The 18492-nt window shown below is 39.8% G+C and overlaps 1 protein-coding gene across 2 annotated transcripts in view; it reads right to left on the reverse strand.

Moving 5' to 3' along the window:
• The window catches only part of LOC134537411 (endoribonuclease Dcr-1), a 44196-nt gene extending 27342 nt beyond the window's left edge, over window positions 1-16854 (reverse strand). The window contains exons 1-12 of one of the 2 annotated variants that reach the window (XM_063377798.1): window positions 16772-16854; window positions 12732-12804; window positions 12223-12338; window positions 11410-11587; window positions 10653-10778; window positions 9735-10143; window positions 7567-7693; window positions 4884-5865; window positions 3433-3563; window positions 2543-2774; window positions 1851-2002; window positions 554-695 (exon numbers count right to left, since the gene is read on the reverse strand). In XM_063377798.1, the coding sequence (XP_063233868.1) occupies window positions 554-695; window positions 1851-2002; window positions 2543-2774; window positions 3433-3563; window positions 4884-5865; window positions 7567-7693; window positions 9735-10143; window positions 10653-10778; window positions 11410-11587; window positions 12223-12338; window positions 12732-12791 (2655 nt within the window). In that variant the 5' untranslated portion in view covers window positions 12792-12804; window positions 16772-16854. The other variant, XM_063377797.1, reaches the window with a different exon arrangement.
• Between the last annotated feature and the right edge of the window lie 1638 nt (window positions 16855-18492).

Raw genomic sequence — 18492 nt, forward strand, 5'->3', positions numbered from 1 at the left:
GTTACTACGTCGATGTGCACAATGTCGACTCAGTCCACTTTGTTACAGTTACCTTAAAGGCCCATTAATTGCGCATGAAGATGGATCAACAATTTTACTGACGTTGATGAACCCAGAACCAAGAGGCAGTTTGTTTCAAATAGTGTATATTCCGTTTTCCAAAACTTGTTAAGTAACACTGACTTATAACTTAAATTAACAAATTACATTTTTTTTATTATATATGAGTTTTCAAGAATTCAGTGCTTGATAATGTGCTATCCTCAGTATAAAAAATTTAGATCTCTACAAAATTTAAAATTAAATCATAGTGTAATAATTGAAAATACAATATTTTATAAACCAATAGATCTCAAAATTTTCAATACTAATTTACTATTATCATGCTTTTATTTTTACCACATAGTTTGAAAATATGTACACTGGAGCTCCCAATGCTGGTATCTTAAGGAGGAAAAAAAACAACCCAGTAACACATGTACTAATCAAAGCACCTATTTTAAAACATGGTTACGGCTAAGAGCCTCAGGTTGGCAGCATGCCCGACGCTCACCACAATCTCCTGCTTGACCGGGGAGTTGATGGGCAGTCGCAGAACACACTGGTAGAAGGGCGTGCCCTCCACCACCATTGACTTGACTGCACACAGCGGAGTCAGGCGCGTGAACGTGTCGCTGGGCAGTTTTGCACAGTACCTAAAAACATTTCAATTAAAAAAAAAAAATTAATAACTCTGATTCACATTCGTCCGACACAATATTTCTTTCAAACTACTATTTAACCATGGTTACTAAAAAAAATATATTATTTAATGAAATGTAATTTTTTTTTATCCATACTATGCATAAATCATAAAAACCCACACCTATCATGTTGATGGAATTGGAAATAGGAAAGCAACATTTCTACAACTGCTAAAGATTATGTAGGTATTTATCTTAACTGCTACACTAATGCTCACACCTTCAAAGCCTAGTTGTTTTCAACAAAAATTTAGGATAAAAATGCAAGTAGTACAAAAATTTGAGGAAATGAGGGAAATGTAAGAAAAACTGTATGATCTCTGTTCTCGTTAAAATATTAAAACTGTCCAAAATGTTAAGCAACAGTCGCAGAGTTAATGTTACTGGCAAACCAAAACCAAATATTAACTTACATGAGCACCATCTAGGAATACAGGTACTGTTAACTCTCAATAATAAAACCCCCTGAAATAGCTACCCTTTTTGGAAACTGTTACATAAGGGTCATAGGGAAAACACATATGAAGGATACACGCCAAAAAGTAAATTTGTGACGGTGGTCTGAGATTGCCTTCCGTAGGATCAAGGTGGGAAATCACATACACCCAGTCCTGAACACAGGGAGGGGGTTTGAACCCCCCCCCCCCCCTCCACGGCCAGGAATTGAACCCTGCCCCCCCCCCCCCCCCCCCCCCGGGTCAACTAGGCCAGACACACTGGCCACTAGACCAAGTTGGCGGTCATAACATATGAATAAAAAATAATAATTTTCATTTTGAAACTAAAACATCTAAGAGTGCTGTAATTTCACAGTTGTTTTAAAATCTTCCATGTGCACACTTCACAAAAAAAAGCAACTGATTTTGTATTATTTGATCTCTGCTTGTGATGTCCTTGTTTGTCTTTGTGCCGTGTTATTTTTTTTTTTGTTAGTATATTGTGTTAATGTATGTTGTACCTATCAAATAAATTTTTTTCTTCAACAGTAGATAGGCGTGTCTCAATTAAATAAATAAATAATTAATAAATAAATAATGTCATAGGGAGAAAATAAAATACAGTGATTGACCACCAATGCTGACCATGTAACCTATGCCTCGCATCTACCTGTTCACGAGGGCGATAGCAGTCGCCAAGTTGACGGAGGCGTTGGTAGGACTGTTGGCAGGTGTGTACGGCTCCACTGAGTCGGTGTACAGGTCGGCTTCCTGCTCCTCTTCATCCGGGGGTTCCTGATTGGAGCACTTCCTCAGCAACATCTGGAGAAGAAACAACCAAACCCACACTTGTCGCAGGCGAGAGTTCCTCTGCGCTCGGATGGTCAAGGGAGCGTGTGATGACACAGCGCGACACCAACACAAGACGATGGAGAGGGGCGTCAGTCGCCAGAATTCCTGGTGGTTTAGAGCATTTATTATGCCTCACTGTGTTATTTCTATTCAACAACTCATGAGAGAGAGAGAGTTAATGAAAGATAGGGATTTTTAAGGGCCCTTAATAATTTACGACAAATTAGAGAAGGGGGGGAGGGCGAGAGAGAAAGAAAGTTAGGGATTTTTAAGGGCTCTTAATCAATTCATGACAAATTAGAGAAGAGGGGAGGGCGAGAGAGAGAGAAAGTTAGGGATTTTTATCAGCCCTTAATCAATTTACAACAAATTAGAGAAGAGGGGGGTGGAGCAAGAGAGAGAGAAAGTTAGGAATTTTTAAGGGCCCTTGATCAATTTACGACAAATGAAGGACACGTCAAGGACGGCAAGGAGGCGTGTGAGCTCGGAGGATGGCAGGTGCTGCCTCACCCTCTCTATCTCGCAGTACTGCGCCAGCTGGCCCACCAGCTGCTCCGAGCGGGGCTGCTCCACCAGCAGGGCGTAGTGCGCCCCGGGGGCGCGAGCCCGTCCCTTGGACTGCACGTACGCGCGGTAGCAGGACGGCGGGTCGAAGCGCACCACCAGGTTGCACTTGGGGATGTCGATGCCCTCCTCCAGCACGGACGTGGCGATCAGCAGGTTGCACTCGCGCATACGGAACCTGCATGCCCAGCGCCGGCCGTCAACCCCGCCGTCCCCCCCTCCACCCCCAAACGCACACCGAACGTGCTTACCGACAGCCAAGGGCATTACCGGCGGGCACAGCAAATACCAGACAGATACAAAAATTGGTTACTGCAAGTGACTGGACGCTCCCTCTCGTCAGCAACAAACTAGGCAAGCCCTACCTGAGGTGAAACCACAGCAGGTAGGTGCACTTACAGTTGGCCATTGTACGGAAACAAGCTTACAGATACTTAAAGTTAACAAAACAAAAAGTCTAGTACAACAGAAACACGACACACACACACCATGGAATATGAGAACATAAAATTTAAGGACAGATAAATTCAAACATTGATACCTAATCAATAATAATAATCATAATTATAGTAATAACCTTAATAGATGAAACCATCACGGCAGAAAAGACCGGTAACTACAGTGCCTTACGGTTCGGCTGGGTTGGGACGTCAGCGGTATAAGATTTAATACAGTAATCGTAAAACAAACTTGTTTTTTGTACCAGACAATATAAATAAGGAGTTTGACTGGCAACATCTTACAGTAGGGTGGAATCTAAATGGGATCGGGACGGAGGAATAGAAACTGGAACGTGCAGTCTGTGCACGGCTGGACGGCACGGGGGAACGACGCACCTCTTGAGAACCTCTTCCTGCTGCCGGTGCTCCGCCTCCGCCTCCCGGGGCTCAGCCACCGGGTCCATCGTCTTCTCCATGGTGTACTGCGGCGAGAGGAAGGACAGCTGCCGGTCCGAGTGCCGTAGTTCCTGCCGTGAACAGAGCTCCGTCAAGTGTGCGACACGTGGCACCTGTCTCCCGACACGCATTCATAGTGCTTTATTTCAGCGGCGGGTCCATTTCGATTCTCGAACCGGCAGGTTCCATCGATTTCTAGGATATCAAAGGATTCAGAATCCAATACTTCATGGAATCAAAGCTTGGTCCATACTCCCCTCTTACAGCAAAAAACTTGTAATTTTAATCCGGGGATCAATGTCAATTTTGCCAATGCATAATTTAAATACAAATTTTTGTCTAACTAATCGAGTGATACCGCAATAATTGTTTTTTTTCTCCGCCACTAATGGGTTGATCCGTTACTAACTGGGTCAGTTTGATCAGATCAAATTTTATATTTAATTGAGATTTATGATTGATTGCCCGATTAGTGCTTATATTCGTCGATTTATAAGATGTCTTGTTTGATTCTATAGGAGTTTTGATCAGTTAACATGGGGTTGGTTAATGAATAGGGATTTTGCTTAGTTATCAGGTTGTTTTATCAGTAGGGACAAAATTACACGGTAACTTGTGATGAAATCGAGATAACACAGCAAAGCTTGTCAATATAACACATACCACCAAAATGGAAGCTAATACACAATTCAGCACCAAACTGTAACTACAAACAAGAAATCAATCTGCAAGTTGACAAAATTTAACACAAATTACAAGAGTTTAATGCTTTGTGGTAAATTCACTGAATTTAATTCATATAGCATGTTTTTTTACGAGAATGCATGGCCTAAATGGATTATAAAAAATTAATATTATATTGTTTGATCTTGCATTTAGTACATAATTTACACATTTTTTTTTTTTACTTAAATGGCAGTACATGTTTCAAACACAAAAAAATTTACTAATTTATTTTTATTTTTCTGAGTAGTTCTGTTCTAGAAACCCCTATTACTAATGATTGTACTGTACAAGTGCATCAAGTGTGAATCAAAATGAGACCATTTTGATGAAATAAGTATTAAGAAAGATTATAGACCCAAATTTGTTGAATATAAATTTATTTTATTTAACTAAAACACTGTATAAAATTAATAAAACAAAAAACATTCTATTTTAAAAACAATATAGTCCTAAAAATTAAACCATAAAATTTTGTCCCTCTGTATGAACTGGCATGTGGTAACTACATATAGGTATATAAAATATAATTCACAAACCTAAAATAAACTACTCAAAAATTTTGAGCTTAAAAATCAAGCATGGTTACACATGTATTTGACACTGACTGAACACACACACCATTACTACCTACGCTATCGCTAGAAGGAACACAAAACACATCTCACCACGAACATGTGGTACAGAATCTTGGCCGTGAATCCCCTTTCCACAAACACGATGCTGCAGAGAGCATCCGGGTCGTCGAGGGCCGGGTGTCGCTGGGGCCGGCTCTGGTGGGCCCCGTCGTCCTTCGCGAAGCCCTTGCGGGCGTACCTCGCGCCCCGCACGTTGCGCCGTCTCGACGGGGAGCCCCCCGCAGTCTTCTGGTCCCCGTCGCCGGCAACCTCCTTGCCGCCGAGACAGACTGGGCCGGGCGCAAGGGCGGGGGCGACCGGGTTGTGTGCGGTGGACAGACTGAGTCTGATGCTGCCCACGGTTCTTATTATGAGATTTACGTCGTCGTCGTCGTCATCATCGTCACCATCTCCGCTGGTGAGTTCCGAGCGAGGAACACCCTTAACCGCCACGATGCCGTTACGCATGCCGTTCGAATTGCCGACCGACACTTTGAACACTGAACCGGAAACAATTGGGCTATCTAAAAAACCATTTATACGTGAATTCGAATATGGCAACAGTCTCGCAAAACCATTCAACTCCCGTCTACAATGTTTTCTTAAACTCAAAGAAGTTTCGTAACGTTGCAGAATCATACCGCACGTCCATTTCGAGAAACCGTTCGCGGCAACACATTCTTTACAACCCTTCGCTGGCATTCGGTAGATTACAACTTCCCGATTATTATTGATTCCTGTCGCCTCGTCCTCCCCGCTGCAGTTACTCCTGTGTGCACTGTCTGTTCGAGTGTATTTTTCTAAAGTTTTAACCGAGCACGCAGCCTCCCGGCCCACCCCGTCTCTCGGAGACGGGTCCGCTGGTTCGCCCTCGAGCTCGCAGTCGGTCCTGTCCGCAGCGCTCTCGCCCGGGTCCGGCTTGTCGGGCTTGAACTGCAGGAGCACCTCCACGAGGCGTCGCACCTTCGGCGACGAGAACCTGTGTATGCGCTCCTTCTCCGGCACGCTCTGGAAGAAATCCTCGCAGATCGCCCTGCAAATTGAACACTTGTGTCATTTATACTTCCGTGGTTCATACACGTATTTGGGTCATTCCAAATAATTCTGGACCTCAAAGTTTTGGGATTCATAAAATACATTTTAAGAGTGGTCGCAACGTGTCATAATTGTGTTTTACTTTGTCTTTTTTAGCGCTGGATATTGCATTACAATCAGAGAACAGTTATTACCAAGCATATAATAAATTATATCACTTTGTACGACCTACAAATTATCAAAACAATACAATTATCATTGTAATATAACCTACCACGCGGGCATTTGAACAATTGTTTGCATTTATCGCAATGTGCGGAACAATCGCCAACATCGTGAAAAAATTCCATACTGCACTAATTTTTTTTCTTTATGACAGTATTTCTTTAGATTGTGATGATCCCTCTGCACCTTTATCCATTTATAATTTCGTTAAACGAAATTAATAAGCCCGTTAGGCGACACAATGCTGTAATAGGTTATGTAGCTCTTTAGATTAATCGTTTATGAAGTCACACTCGTGCAAGAGGTCGATCTTCCTAAGTTAACAGAAAATAAATCGCACGTGCGACGTATAAGACTTGAACGATACGAAGCTTCGCTTAATGCGAATAGTTCATATTGTTTCGAAGTGTTAGCGAATATTTAAAAAACTTTGAATTCGATTGTACTATCGAAGCTTCGCACATGTCTAGATATCAGGAACAATAAATTCACTGTCGTCACATCTGCTAGCTGTTTCCTCGTTACGGTGGTTGCACTCAAAGTTTATGCCGCACTTGTCACAGATTTTCATTCCTGTGTTGATTTCGAAATCATCTAACAAGCACATTCAACTTGTAACGGTTATTAAGATTTTCTTATGAGAACTGTGATTTTAAATTAAGAAAGGATTATAGCACGTAACTGCAAAAGCTGACCAATTTCCAATATATCCACCATACTGGACACAATGACGTTGGATAGAATACTTGCATTGTAAATAAAAACATAATAAAAATTATGGTGTTAACCTACCATTACATGCAAAATTTTTGATACTCACTGAGCACACAACACAAGTTACTTCACCAGAGAGACATCTACAAATGAGCTGAACAAAGTGAAACACTATATTGTGCAGGTCTTAGAAGGTAAAATATTTCATATTCATAAAAACTTAATCGCATGTAGTTGAGAAGCAGTAGCCTGCAGGTCTCGTAAAGGTATCATATTGCTTACTGACTGTGATGTGACATTATCAAAAAACATATCTGATATCTTGTAAGAGTAGCCTGCAAGTCAGGGCAGATATTTTATACTTACTGATAGCAATGTTTTGCTAAACTTGATGTAAGCTTTTGGACATACGCCATTGCTAAGCACATATATGTCTGTAGAAGAAAACTACAAAAAAAAAACACAAATGACAAAAAAACAAATAAAGCAAAAAATTGCTGTTGTCAGGATATAAACACCACACAATACTCCACAACAGGAATATGGTCAACAAAACAAAGAAAAAACAAAGAAAAATGGACTAACAGAACAAAGAAAAAAAAAACCATTTGCCATTCTCATCCCACAATAATTTGGTAGACAAAGTCACATACACTGCATTATTAGAATTTTTTTTTTCCTAGACAATGAAAACTAGTGTTTACCAGATTTTGTCAACTTGTTGGAATTTTGTTCATGCGTACGTTGCAAGGCAGCTCACCTGATCTTCACCATGACAGACGACACCATGCACAGCAGCAGGAAGTGCCTCTCGTACGGAGTCTTCACCTTCAGCTTCTCCAGCTGCACGAGGAGCGCCAGGGCGGCACGGTCCGCGCACCACGCCCCTGAAACCCCCCGCTCGCTGCTCACTCCCAGTGAAGGCACTCGCAACCCTCCGTGGCTGAACCAAGTGGTCGGCACCCACAGCGACTGTCACCCGCGTTAATTTACTGATGGCTCGTAACATATCAACTGGCGATTAAAGACGCCATTCACACCCTAGTTATAAGCGTGTTTCTGACCCTTAACTCTCACATCATCGAGTCGGAAAGCAATCTTATGCATTAACTGGTTCAGCACCCACACACCGTCAGAGCAAACACACAAAGTCTGTGCTCAGAAATCATTTCAGGGAAAATAACCTAACCTAGAAAAAAATACATAACCCAATAGCACTAGCACCACCCAAAAGTTAGGTACCTTTTTCTCTGAAGAGTGGGTCACAGAAGTTACAACCAAAGGAATACTTATGATGAGAGGCCATAACGAAGCATAATGAAAGTAGAGGCAACTCCTGATCCTACAACACCCGGAAATAGTGATCCTCTACAAGTAACAATATTTTTTTTGGCTAGCAGGAAAATATTTACTTGAAAAAGCAAAAAAAAATTAATAAAGCAAAAGACTGGAACAAAAATTTGTTGCATTTATTTTCGGTGCTATGGATCGAAATATTCTTTGTGAGTGCTGCGTTGCCCACTGTAATGTATTAAAGTCTCAGGTCTGTAGCAGCATGGCTGGAGCCTGCTATCCAGCAGTTAGTACCATGTCCTCATATTGCCAACCTGGCAGTGTCTGTGAGACTGGGAACCCATGCAGTACCTAGTGTATCTACGTTGACACACACACAGACACTGCTCCGGCTGTCTGGAAGCAATGGCAACTGCACTTGCATCCCCCACCCCCTTATCATGAGCACTGCCACAGTGCTGCATCATTTCTCTCAATAGTCATGCTAGCATGTGATATAAAGGAAGGAATTTTTTTTTTAGAAGTGCGAGCATAAAAGCGCTGCGTGACAGCAGCGGGCTAATGGGCGCTGCGGCCGTGAAAACATGTAGAGGAGTGGTAACGGGAACTGACGTCTGCCAACAACTGTTACGTGTACAACGCACCGACTTTCGTGCAGTCATAATCTGACTGAAGAATGTCCTGTGACTGCCGAGTGGTGCACAACGACTGGGCAAGAATCAATGCCTACCACTGTTGCATGATATGCGGCGTGAGATAACGTGACAAAATTTAATGACAAAGAAATCTGCTAGCCATCAGGCGAGCTGTATCAAGTGCTTGCGTTGGCAGTCATGCCATCAAAGAGACCGCAGCCTGCTGCTTTCCTGTCCCATAAATTCGCTCCCTCTTATGTCACATGTAATTAACAACAGCAACGACTAGTGCTAACATTTCAACAATAATTAATTCGATTTTACTGCAAGTAGCAACTGAAAAACAACCTTTATGCGCTCGTTAAAATGCTTTTGCTGTGCCAGGATAAGGCTTATTCCTGCCACTATGGGGAAGAGTACACACACTTATAGGGCATTATTTTTTTCTCGCAAGACATCTGCCCACCGAAATCAGTTAATAATCCCATAAAGCAGTGAGTCACTTTCATGCTAGACTCGTCCAATAATAGTGACTCTGAGATTTAAGGGGATTAGGATGGGTTGTAATCAGTCCAAAATCCAATAAAGACCCCTTAAAAATTACAGCCTGTCTCCCGGAATACAAGAAGGGTCACAGTATTTTTGAGCTGACAGTAACGATCTACGTGTTTGGACTTGTAAATATTGTGTGTACTTTAGTGTATAGTGTTTGGAAACATTTGAATTTTGAACTTCCCGCGCTGCTTGCTAGCAGCGCCAAGTTTTTCAAGTTGGCTGCCTGCCAAGGTGGGTAGCACTGCAGCTTCCGGCAACGAAGCAACAGTTGTTGTTGAACCGTCTTGGCGGTAAGTTGTGCCATCGTGCACGCTTGCTGCCGATCGAGTTGTTCGCGAGTGAATCGTTATTAATTGTGTCGTTTTTATCTGGATTTTAGTCTTGTACGTCTCTAGACAAAACACTACGTATATTACATGCTAAAGGCGAGAGAACGCGCCGTTACCCAGCGTGTGCAGGATGTGCAGGAAGTCGTCAAAGACGGACAGCGGGTCCGTCTTGGGGTCCGGGGTGGCTCGGATCTCCTCCAGGAACTCGTCCTCGTACACCTCGGTGGGGTCGTAGCGGTGGTCGACCAGGAAGGCGCGGGCGTCCCGCACTACGGACTCCAGCAGGCGGTCCAGCTCGCCGGGCGAGTGCGCGGCGCACTGCGCCACCAGCTGGCGCGGCCGGCTGCAGTAGCGCAGCACGCACACTATGTCGCTGGCCGTCTCCGCGCGGCAGTGCAGGGCGGCCTCCAGCCGGCACAGCTCCCCTTCCAGGTGTCCCGGGTCGCTGCTGCTGCTGAGGAGCGGCGCCGTGAGCCCCAGCACGCGCGGCCGGCTCTTGCACGGCGCCACGTGCTCCCGCATTATCTGACCACACGTCAACGCACCACACCCGTCTCGACGAACGAACGACGGCTGTACTTCTCGCCAGACTACTCGCCATACCAATCACAGGGTTTGGGGAGGAATCTGTAATGACCCACTTCATTGAACCATCCAAGCTATTTTTTTTTTTAGTTTTTCGGGAAAACCATGAAAAAGAGTAATGAAAATGAATGAACCAGGATTCAAACCAAGGTCCTCTGGAAACTCAAATGTTTTACAGCTGCAGCATTTTGCAATGATGCGAGCTAGATCTGGCCCGCGGGCCGCCAGCGAGACATCTTGATTGTCCGACCCAGCCCGGCAGGAGCACAGGCAACAAAGGCCACACACAATTAAAAAAAAAGTGAAGGTTGCATTTGTTTGAATCGCATGGCTACGCACAGAATATAATTATGACCTTAACATAGTTGGACCCAAGATGTGGTCTTTCCAGCTTCAATCTTTTCTCCTCGAGGAACCGAACACAACTGACTTGTGACGGCGAGACTCACCTGCCTCATGGGGTGGTCGGTCAGAGCGCGGTGGCAATCGTCCAGAATCAGCAGGTTGATGTCGGTGAGTTGCAGGAAGCGCTGACTCAGCACGTGCAGACACACCGCGCTGGTCATCACCAGGACCTGTACGGGCAAAACAAAAGTTAAGTGAGTCAAGTAGAAGAAATAAATGACATTAAAGCATGTAAGATACATGATTACATGGTTCCACTACTCAACCAAAAAATATGTGTATGTATTTCAAGTACAAACATAGAGTCATAAATATTAATTCATACACGATATAAATAAATGCACAGTTTAAATACTGACTATAAACTAAAATATTATGAACACAAAACTTGTTCCGTGACAACGGGAACGTAAACTTCCAACAAAATTAATTGATAAAATTGAAGCAGTGCCTAGCACCGACTTGTGCTCAGGCGACCATCTTGAGTAGACTGTCTTTTGTTTTTCTTCAGTGTCTGGAGCACAGCTATGAGAAAGTCTTCCGCAACGCAGCACACACAGCAAGAAAAATAGCCTATATACTTGGATATGTCCAAGCTCAAACAACAACAAATGTCAAGATATACACAATATAAAGTTACCGAACAAAACTAATATCACAAAATAAGTCCGAACACAGCAACGCTTCAAATGACTGTATCACATAATTGACCACAATCAAAAGACCTAAACGAACAGGGCTCGGCAATCGGCCGGCTGCTCAGTAGGAGGAAGTGGTCAGTCTCGGGTCAGTCGGGGTCACCTGATGTTTGCGCAGCACGGAGTCCCAGTAGGCGGGAGTGAAGACACCGTCCTCATCCAGAGCGCTGTGTTCGGACACCACCAGGTCCGTGAGGTGGCGGATGTACGAGGCGTGCTGGGACACCATGACTGCAGAGTCTGCCAGGAACAGCGTCCTCTTGCCTCCTTCGTGCCACCTCCTAGCAACAGTACGACATGACTGTCCACACCGAGGTCCCCGCCTCTAACAACTGTACGTGGCTCTACAGCGTCTTCCTGTCTAATTCTGCCGACTCCTAGGAACAGAACAAAATGAATCTGTCTACTACATCGGGGCAGCCTCCTCTAGCAACTGTACAATGTACATAGCTCTACAGTGTATTCCCGTTTTTATTCTGCTAGCTCCTATGAACAGAGCAATATGAATGTCTACAATGGGACTGTCTACTATAACAACTTGTCAAATATTTGCAAAGTACCTACCTACCATTAATTAAGTGTTACAAATATTTTTGTGAGACAACTGCAATACTTAAAACACTTCTCATATATGTACAATAAAAAAAACTTACAATTACCTTGTCAAAAATAATGCACTTTAATTAAAACAACTGAACTTAACAAACATTATAAAAAAAACTAGTAAGAAATACTAATCTAAAATTAAAAAAAAAAAAAAACTAGATATAAATATTAATTCTAAACTAAACATTTGATCTACAATAATGACAGATATATCAGTTTCAATTGCCCTACAGTAAAAAAAAAAAAATTAAATAATGCATGATTGAGTGGACAAGTGAAACACTGGGCGACTGGGTGAGAGCGATCTTGCCTGCGAATCGTGCTGGCCAGCTCCTGTATCAACTTGGTTGCGATGAAGATCTTCGACGAGCCCGTGCCCAGGCAAATGATGATGTTCCGTTCTTTCGCAGCATCCAACAGCTCCACCTTGCGAAGCGACAAGTCGTTACAACACAACAGGACACCTTACAGAATGTTACTATCGGTATCAAATTTAAAATATCCAAAAAATATTTCATATAAACACAACGCTGTAATCAACTGGCTTAAACAAGTAAGTGAATTGTGCTGTGATATCACAAGCCGGACAGCCTTCCAGGTAGCACTGGCTTGAGTAGTGTTACCGGAATTGTTTTAAACCTCGGCTACTGCCGTTTTCACGTTTGTAAATTTTTTAAATTAATTTTTATTTATTTTTTGGTTGAACTAGGGGTGTGTACATCAAGGAAAACAACAATACAACAGACTGCAATCAATCTTTTGCTGCGATTTCAAACGGCTGAATGCCCCTCGACTGAGGCCCGAAGTGTAACTCTTTACCTGATACTCCCGCGGGGTGAAAGACTTTGTGTGGACATTGTCATTGAAGTGGTAGGCCATCAGTGAGATCAATCTGCAACAGTCACATTATTAATATTAATTAAATGTATCAATTGAATCACTCAATTTTTTTAATGATGCATAAGTAACCACATGTGCAGGCATGTCTTACAAAAAAAAATACTGAATGTCTGTGAAACTAAAATACTTAATAAAAGTAAGATTTATAAAAGAATCTAGCTGACCCCAAATTAACGCTATTTCCTTACATATGAGTTTTCTTTCAAATATGTACTTTAACAAACACTGAATACAGACAGTACAAGTCCTGTACTGTTAGATGGCTGGTGTTATGTGTCCCTGGCTGGTAGCGAACAAACACCCAAAAAATTATCTCTTCACTTATAAAGTAACAAAATTTATTATACTATAAATTCAAATTACTTAAGCTCAATAGCATAGCTTTTATTATGATAATTTAGCAATCATTTTAAAATTTGACTGTATTAATTATAGACTATTATTAACTACAGAACAAAACATAGTTTTCCAAAAGTTAGACCACTCCCAACCTCAAGATTCTAAGCCCTTACCAGCATCAGTTTTTAAAGGTGCGAAATTTGAAGATCTTAAAAACCTAAATTATTTTATAGATATACTTTATTACATGCTTTATATTAGCTTCACCTGTATGTTTGTCTGTCCGTCTGTAACTCTTTCGACTAAGAGTGAGTAAAAAACTGTAAAATGTCACACTAATTTCATTACGTTCGTTAGCCGAGCGGTCTAAGGCGCGCAACTTCTGAGACGTCAGCTTTCGGAATCAGCAATCGTGGGTTCTACACCCGGCCACGTCGAAAGAAAAAAAATGTTTTTTTTTTTTTTTTCGGTAAATTCTAAGATTATATCCATACATTAACTGTAAATGATTCGGAGAGACGTTTCTTTGTGACGTTGCAACTCCAAATAGTTATCTCAGATGGTAATAGGTAGTGTCGGTAACTCATTTCCCTATGATAATTATACATAAATATAGTTTAAAAAACTAAAAAAAAACATGGTTTTAAAGAATATCAAACTAAAAAGTTAAAAATAAATATAGTTTAAAAAACTAAAGAAACATGCTTTTAAAGATTATCAAACTAAAAAGTTAAAAATAATTTTAAAATTTAATTTATGACAATAGTATATAAGCAATACTAGTATAAATGAGAAAAAAGCATGGGGCGCTTAATATACAAAAAATATGGCACAAAGCGCCTCAAGCTTTTTTCTCATTTATACTAGTATTGCTTATATACTATTGTCATAAATTAAATTTTAAAATTATTTTTAACTTTTTAGTTTGATAATCTTTAAAAGCATGTTTCTTTAGTTTTTTAAACTATATTTATTTTATTGGCACAATACAAGAAGTAAAAACCATCTGTACATGCTGTGAACATAAATGTGCAAAAAAGAACCTTCTTACTCAGTGGGCAATCTACATCACAATGCTGCTTCAACATTTATTACAAACATTTCAAACATACAGCTCTTTAAAGATCAAATAAAAGACTTCTCAATCAGCTATTCTTATACTTATTAATATTATAAAAAAATTGTATTTTTATATAATTAGTGTACAGTAAGCACAATTATTTTTTATGTATGCAAGAAAAGATTAAAAAAGCAGTTACACATACTGCCAAACCCATGACGATTACAGCTAATGAAAGATTAAAGGCATCTTAAAACAAATATGCATTTGATCATTTGCCACTGTACAATTGTATTTTTGTGTAAAATAACTTGTCCAATACTTGTACACTAAAAAAAAATGTAAAACAGTTACATGACTACAGCAGACAAGTAGGGCATGGTCAAGTTCATGACAACAAATTGAATTATGGAATGAAGGTAAATACAGTACATAAAATTGGCAACAGAATGATAGTTAAGTTTTGGAGTGATCATGGTATGAGTAGTACATTAAATAAAGTGAATAAATAAGTACACAAAAAGTACTGTGTGTGGAAATAAGAGAAATATCACGAGAGAAGAGCAATGTTGTGTTTATTAATAATATTAAATTAATATAACGGTGCAGTGTAGAGAAAGAATGTGCGGTTTTGGTAGTGAACAGGAAAACGACGGTTTGTGTTTCGCGATAAAGAATAAGTTAAATGGAGGAAAGGCAGTTCTTTTTGGCGTAAATTTAATGTATACAAGAGCGACATTGATGGTAAAAATTGTTGACATAAAGCCAAGAAAGATAAGTGGGTTTTTACAGCTTTTAAATGTTTGTGATGTGTAGTTTTATTTGCACTTCATTTGATTTTTTAAGTGAGAGGTGAGCTGTGTGTTAGGTTAGTTTTGCAACTGTTGAAGAGAACAAACAAAGCGAAAGTTTTGGTGAGGGTAGGTTAGATAATTTTTGTATATATAAATATACATTGCGATATGGCAGGGATATTGATGAAGTCAAACAAGGCTATGCTGAAACAATACGACCTGTACGTTCTTATAGTAAAAGCGGAGAAATTTACAGGTTTTGATGAGATAGAATGTAGAAGCAATAATTTTTGTGTATTTCATTTTGGTAAATTAAGGGTTTAGGTTATCTTAAAGTAGGCTAAACTTCTACCACGTCTAGGTTTAGCGATACTGGTATTTCATTTTTTAAAATTGAGACATTATGCCATAATGTTTTCCCTGTATCATGAAGCAGACTACAGTACATAAATAAAGGTTGCTATAGTCCCACCCGCGATACTGGTAATTAAATTGTTGAAAGTACAACTTGCAAACATATTTTCTCAGTATCATGAGGGAATTTATTATTTGAAAGAGAGACCGTTTCAAATATAATATTATCTTGTATCATGTTCCAAGAAAATTTTTTCTTGAATAGAATACAGTCCCATCTGGTCTAGTCTATTTCATGATAGAAAATTTTATTCTTCATATTTTACTACTCAACTCGCAACTTTTATTTTTCAGTATCATGATGTAAGCTTATACTTAGAGCAGGCTGTTATATTTCACGATATTGTCATAAGTTGTATCAAAAAAAGACTAGAGCAGAGTGATTATAGTATACTTTACATTACCAAAAAATAAAAATAGTGAAAAAATTAAATGTGTGAAAAATAGATTTTATAATTCACAATTATAACCCACATAAGTACGGGTGGTAATGAAGTAAGCAACGCCATCTTGGTTATATCAGTATTGTAATGTAATCGCAAAGTAGACTACTTCCAGAGGATATTTCTATTACTACTCCTTCAGTCATGCGAAACATCACATGGAGTAATTTATCTGCCCTTAAACTCTATGTTAAATCTAACTAAACAAAGAAAAACATAAAGTGTTTTATTATTTTTCAAATCACCACGAGATCCAACCAACCAGCCACTAATTCATTCCAAGTTTGATGCTTCACGAACTCTTGCTGCAACCTGCAACTTGAATCATTGTAAAATTATAGGACATAGGGATTTCCAGAAAAACCGCTTCAATACTGTTTTATTAATACCTCATTCATTGTCTTACTTTCTTGACTGCTCCTCTTTATTAACAAAAAATAATTTATAACAGAGAAAAAAAAGTGTGAATGTGTTAGACTTACTGCTGAACAAGTATTTTTTTTTTTTAAATGCTATGTGGCCTACAGCTGTGCGCCCACGGCCATAGGGTCATTTCTTTCTTATTTTAAGCCTGTTATAACCATATCATCGATCAAATTGCCGTACTTAGATTAACACCCATGCCTTACCCGGGACTCGAACACAGGACCCCTCGCATGCTAAACAAGTAGAATAAATAAATAAAACATTTCACATAACACGTTAACAAAATACTAATTAAAATCGGTCTAGACGTCACAAAATTCACTATGTTACATCACCAATGACCACAGAGGTTATGTTTATCTATCTAAATTAGTATCAGTATCACGCACAGGAAATAACGATTTATAATTGAATTACAATCGCTGTAATATACATTAAACACAGAAATGTCAATAACAACACCTGTTTAATACATAAATTTACCTCAATTCACATTACATTAAAATTGTTAGTTTTGGTTTTACATAACAAACAACTATCGCATTCTTGGCCTTGTTGTCAACGACGTTATATCAGAAAGACTAGAAACTCACCGCTAAGTTTCTGTATATACATACGATCACCACATATTGCCAACAACTTATTTTTAAATTGTATGTAGGGTCATTGACTACCCTCCCACTACAAGCGCTAGATGCCTTTTCTTAGTTCAAACCTTGTAATTATCATTATCATAAATCAAATAACCGTGAGTACTTTAACGCCCATGTCTTAGCCGGGACTCACACCAATATCCTCTCTCCCAATAAGCCAGTGTGCATCCGACTACGCTAACGAGGTCTGGTGCTGATTATAAATATTGTTTTTTTTTTATTATATGTATTTAACGGCGTACGCCCACAACCAGAATCATTTTCTTCGAATCTTATCTTATCGAAGCAACCATGTCTTACCCAGGACTCGAGACTCGGACCCAGAACCCCTCGCACCGTAAGCCAGTGAGCATCCGACTATGCTACAGGGCTGAGGCTGACTATGAAATTTTTTTTTATTATTGTTTGTTAGGGTGGTCTTCAGCGGTGACACCAGCAGCGATAGGATAAAGCAACGGAATGCAAATCGAAATCATATCTTATATAAAATCAAAAAACCTCAGTAAGCAAATTGGGCCAATGTATCGTAGTGCAACCATCATCGGCAATCAATTACCATCATGTAAATTTTTACACCCATGCCTTGCACGGGATTCGAACCCAGAACCCCTCGCACCGTAAGCTGGTGTGCATCATGGAGGTAATAGACTATTACCTCCATGGTGTGCATCCGACTACGCTATGGAGGTCGGCGACTATGAATATACAAATAAAGAACCATATTGAAGTACTTGATGATTGAACATGTCGATTAACCTATCGATCATAATACATAAGTAATGAAAATTAAGTTATCGTAAATACATTAACAATAGTAATTAACTTTAATAGTTATGTGAACATGATAAACTAATCATGTAGTTGGGAATTAAACTAATAAGTACATCAATTTTGTTTAAAAAGGCATGTTCTACAAAATCGGCATAGCCAAAAAGGATAAAGATATGATGCCATGGCTTTTTAAAACTGAAAGAAAAAAAATCGGAAGACATAGTTTGCACACACTACACACATATCTTAATTCACCCCTATGGAGATGGTTTCTTAATTCCTTCTGGTTTGTGGAAAATAACAGTTTAAATCCTATCTAACAATACCTGTACTTTACACTGTCGCCCTCAGTCATTGTTTACCCGCGATCGTGTATCTCTTTCTTTGGCACTCCTGTATTAAACTATGAAGAATTAAAAATACTCTGATTCTTCCATTCCAAATATTCAAGATTATTTCTGGATCCTGAAGGTTCTATCCTGTTGCATAATCATGTTGGCTTAATCTTGTGGTACATGATGCTTGCTGTTTTAAATCATTACATCGCAAGATCCTGTACATAAAAAAAAAATATTGTATAATAATGAATTACGAACATATGTCGAATAACAAGGATATATTAAAGAGTTTAAAAGACTAAAATGTGTATTTTCAGAGTAATTTTTGAGCGTAAAACGGACAGATTCTTGAAAGAACTCACGGGCCTTGCCATTCAATATTAAAGTCACTGCTCAAAATTTTACATTTATCCTGTGACGACGAGAAGACTGCGCGCCATTT

This window comes from Bacillus rossius, chromosome 12 (genome assembly GCF_032445375.1).
Source record: "Bacillus rossius redtenbacheri isolate Brsri chromosome 12, Brsri_v3, whole genome shotgun sequence".
In the NCBI taxonomy this organism is placed as follows: Eukaryota; Metazoa; Arthropoda; class Insecta; order Phasmatodea; family Bacillidae; genus Bacillus; species Bacillus rossius.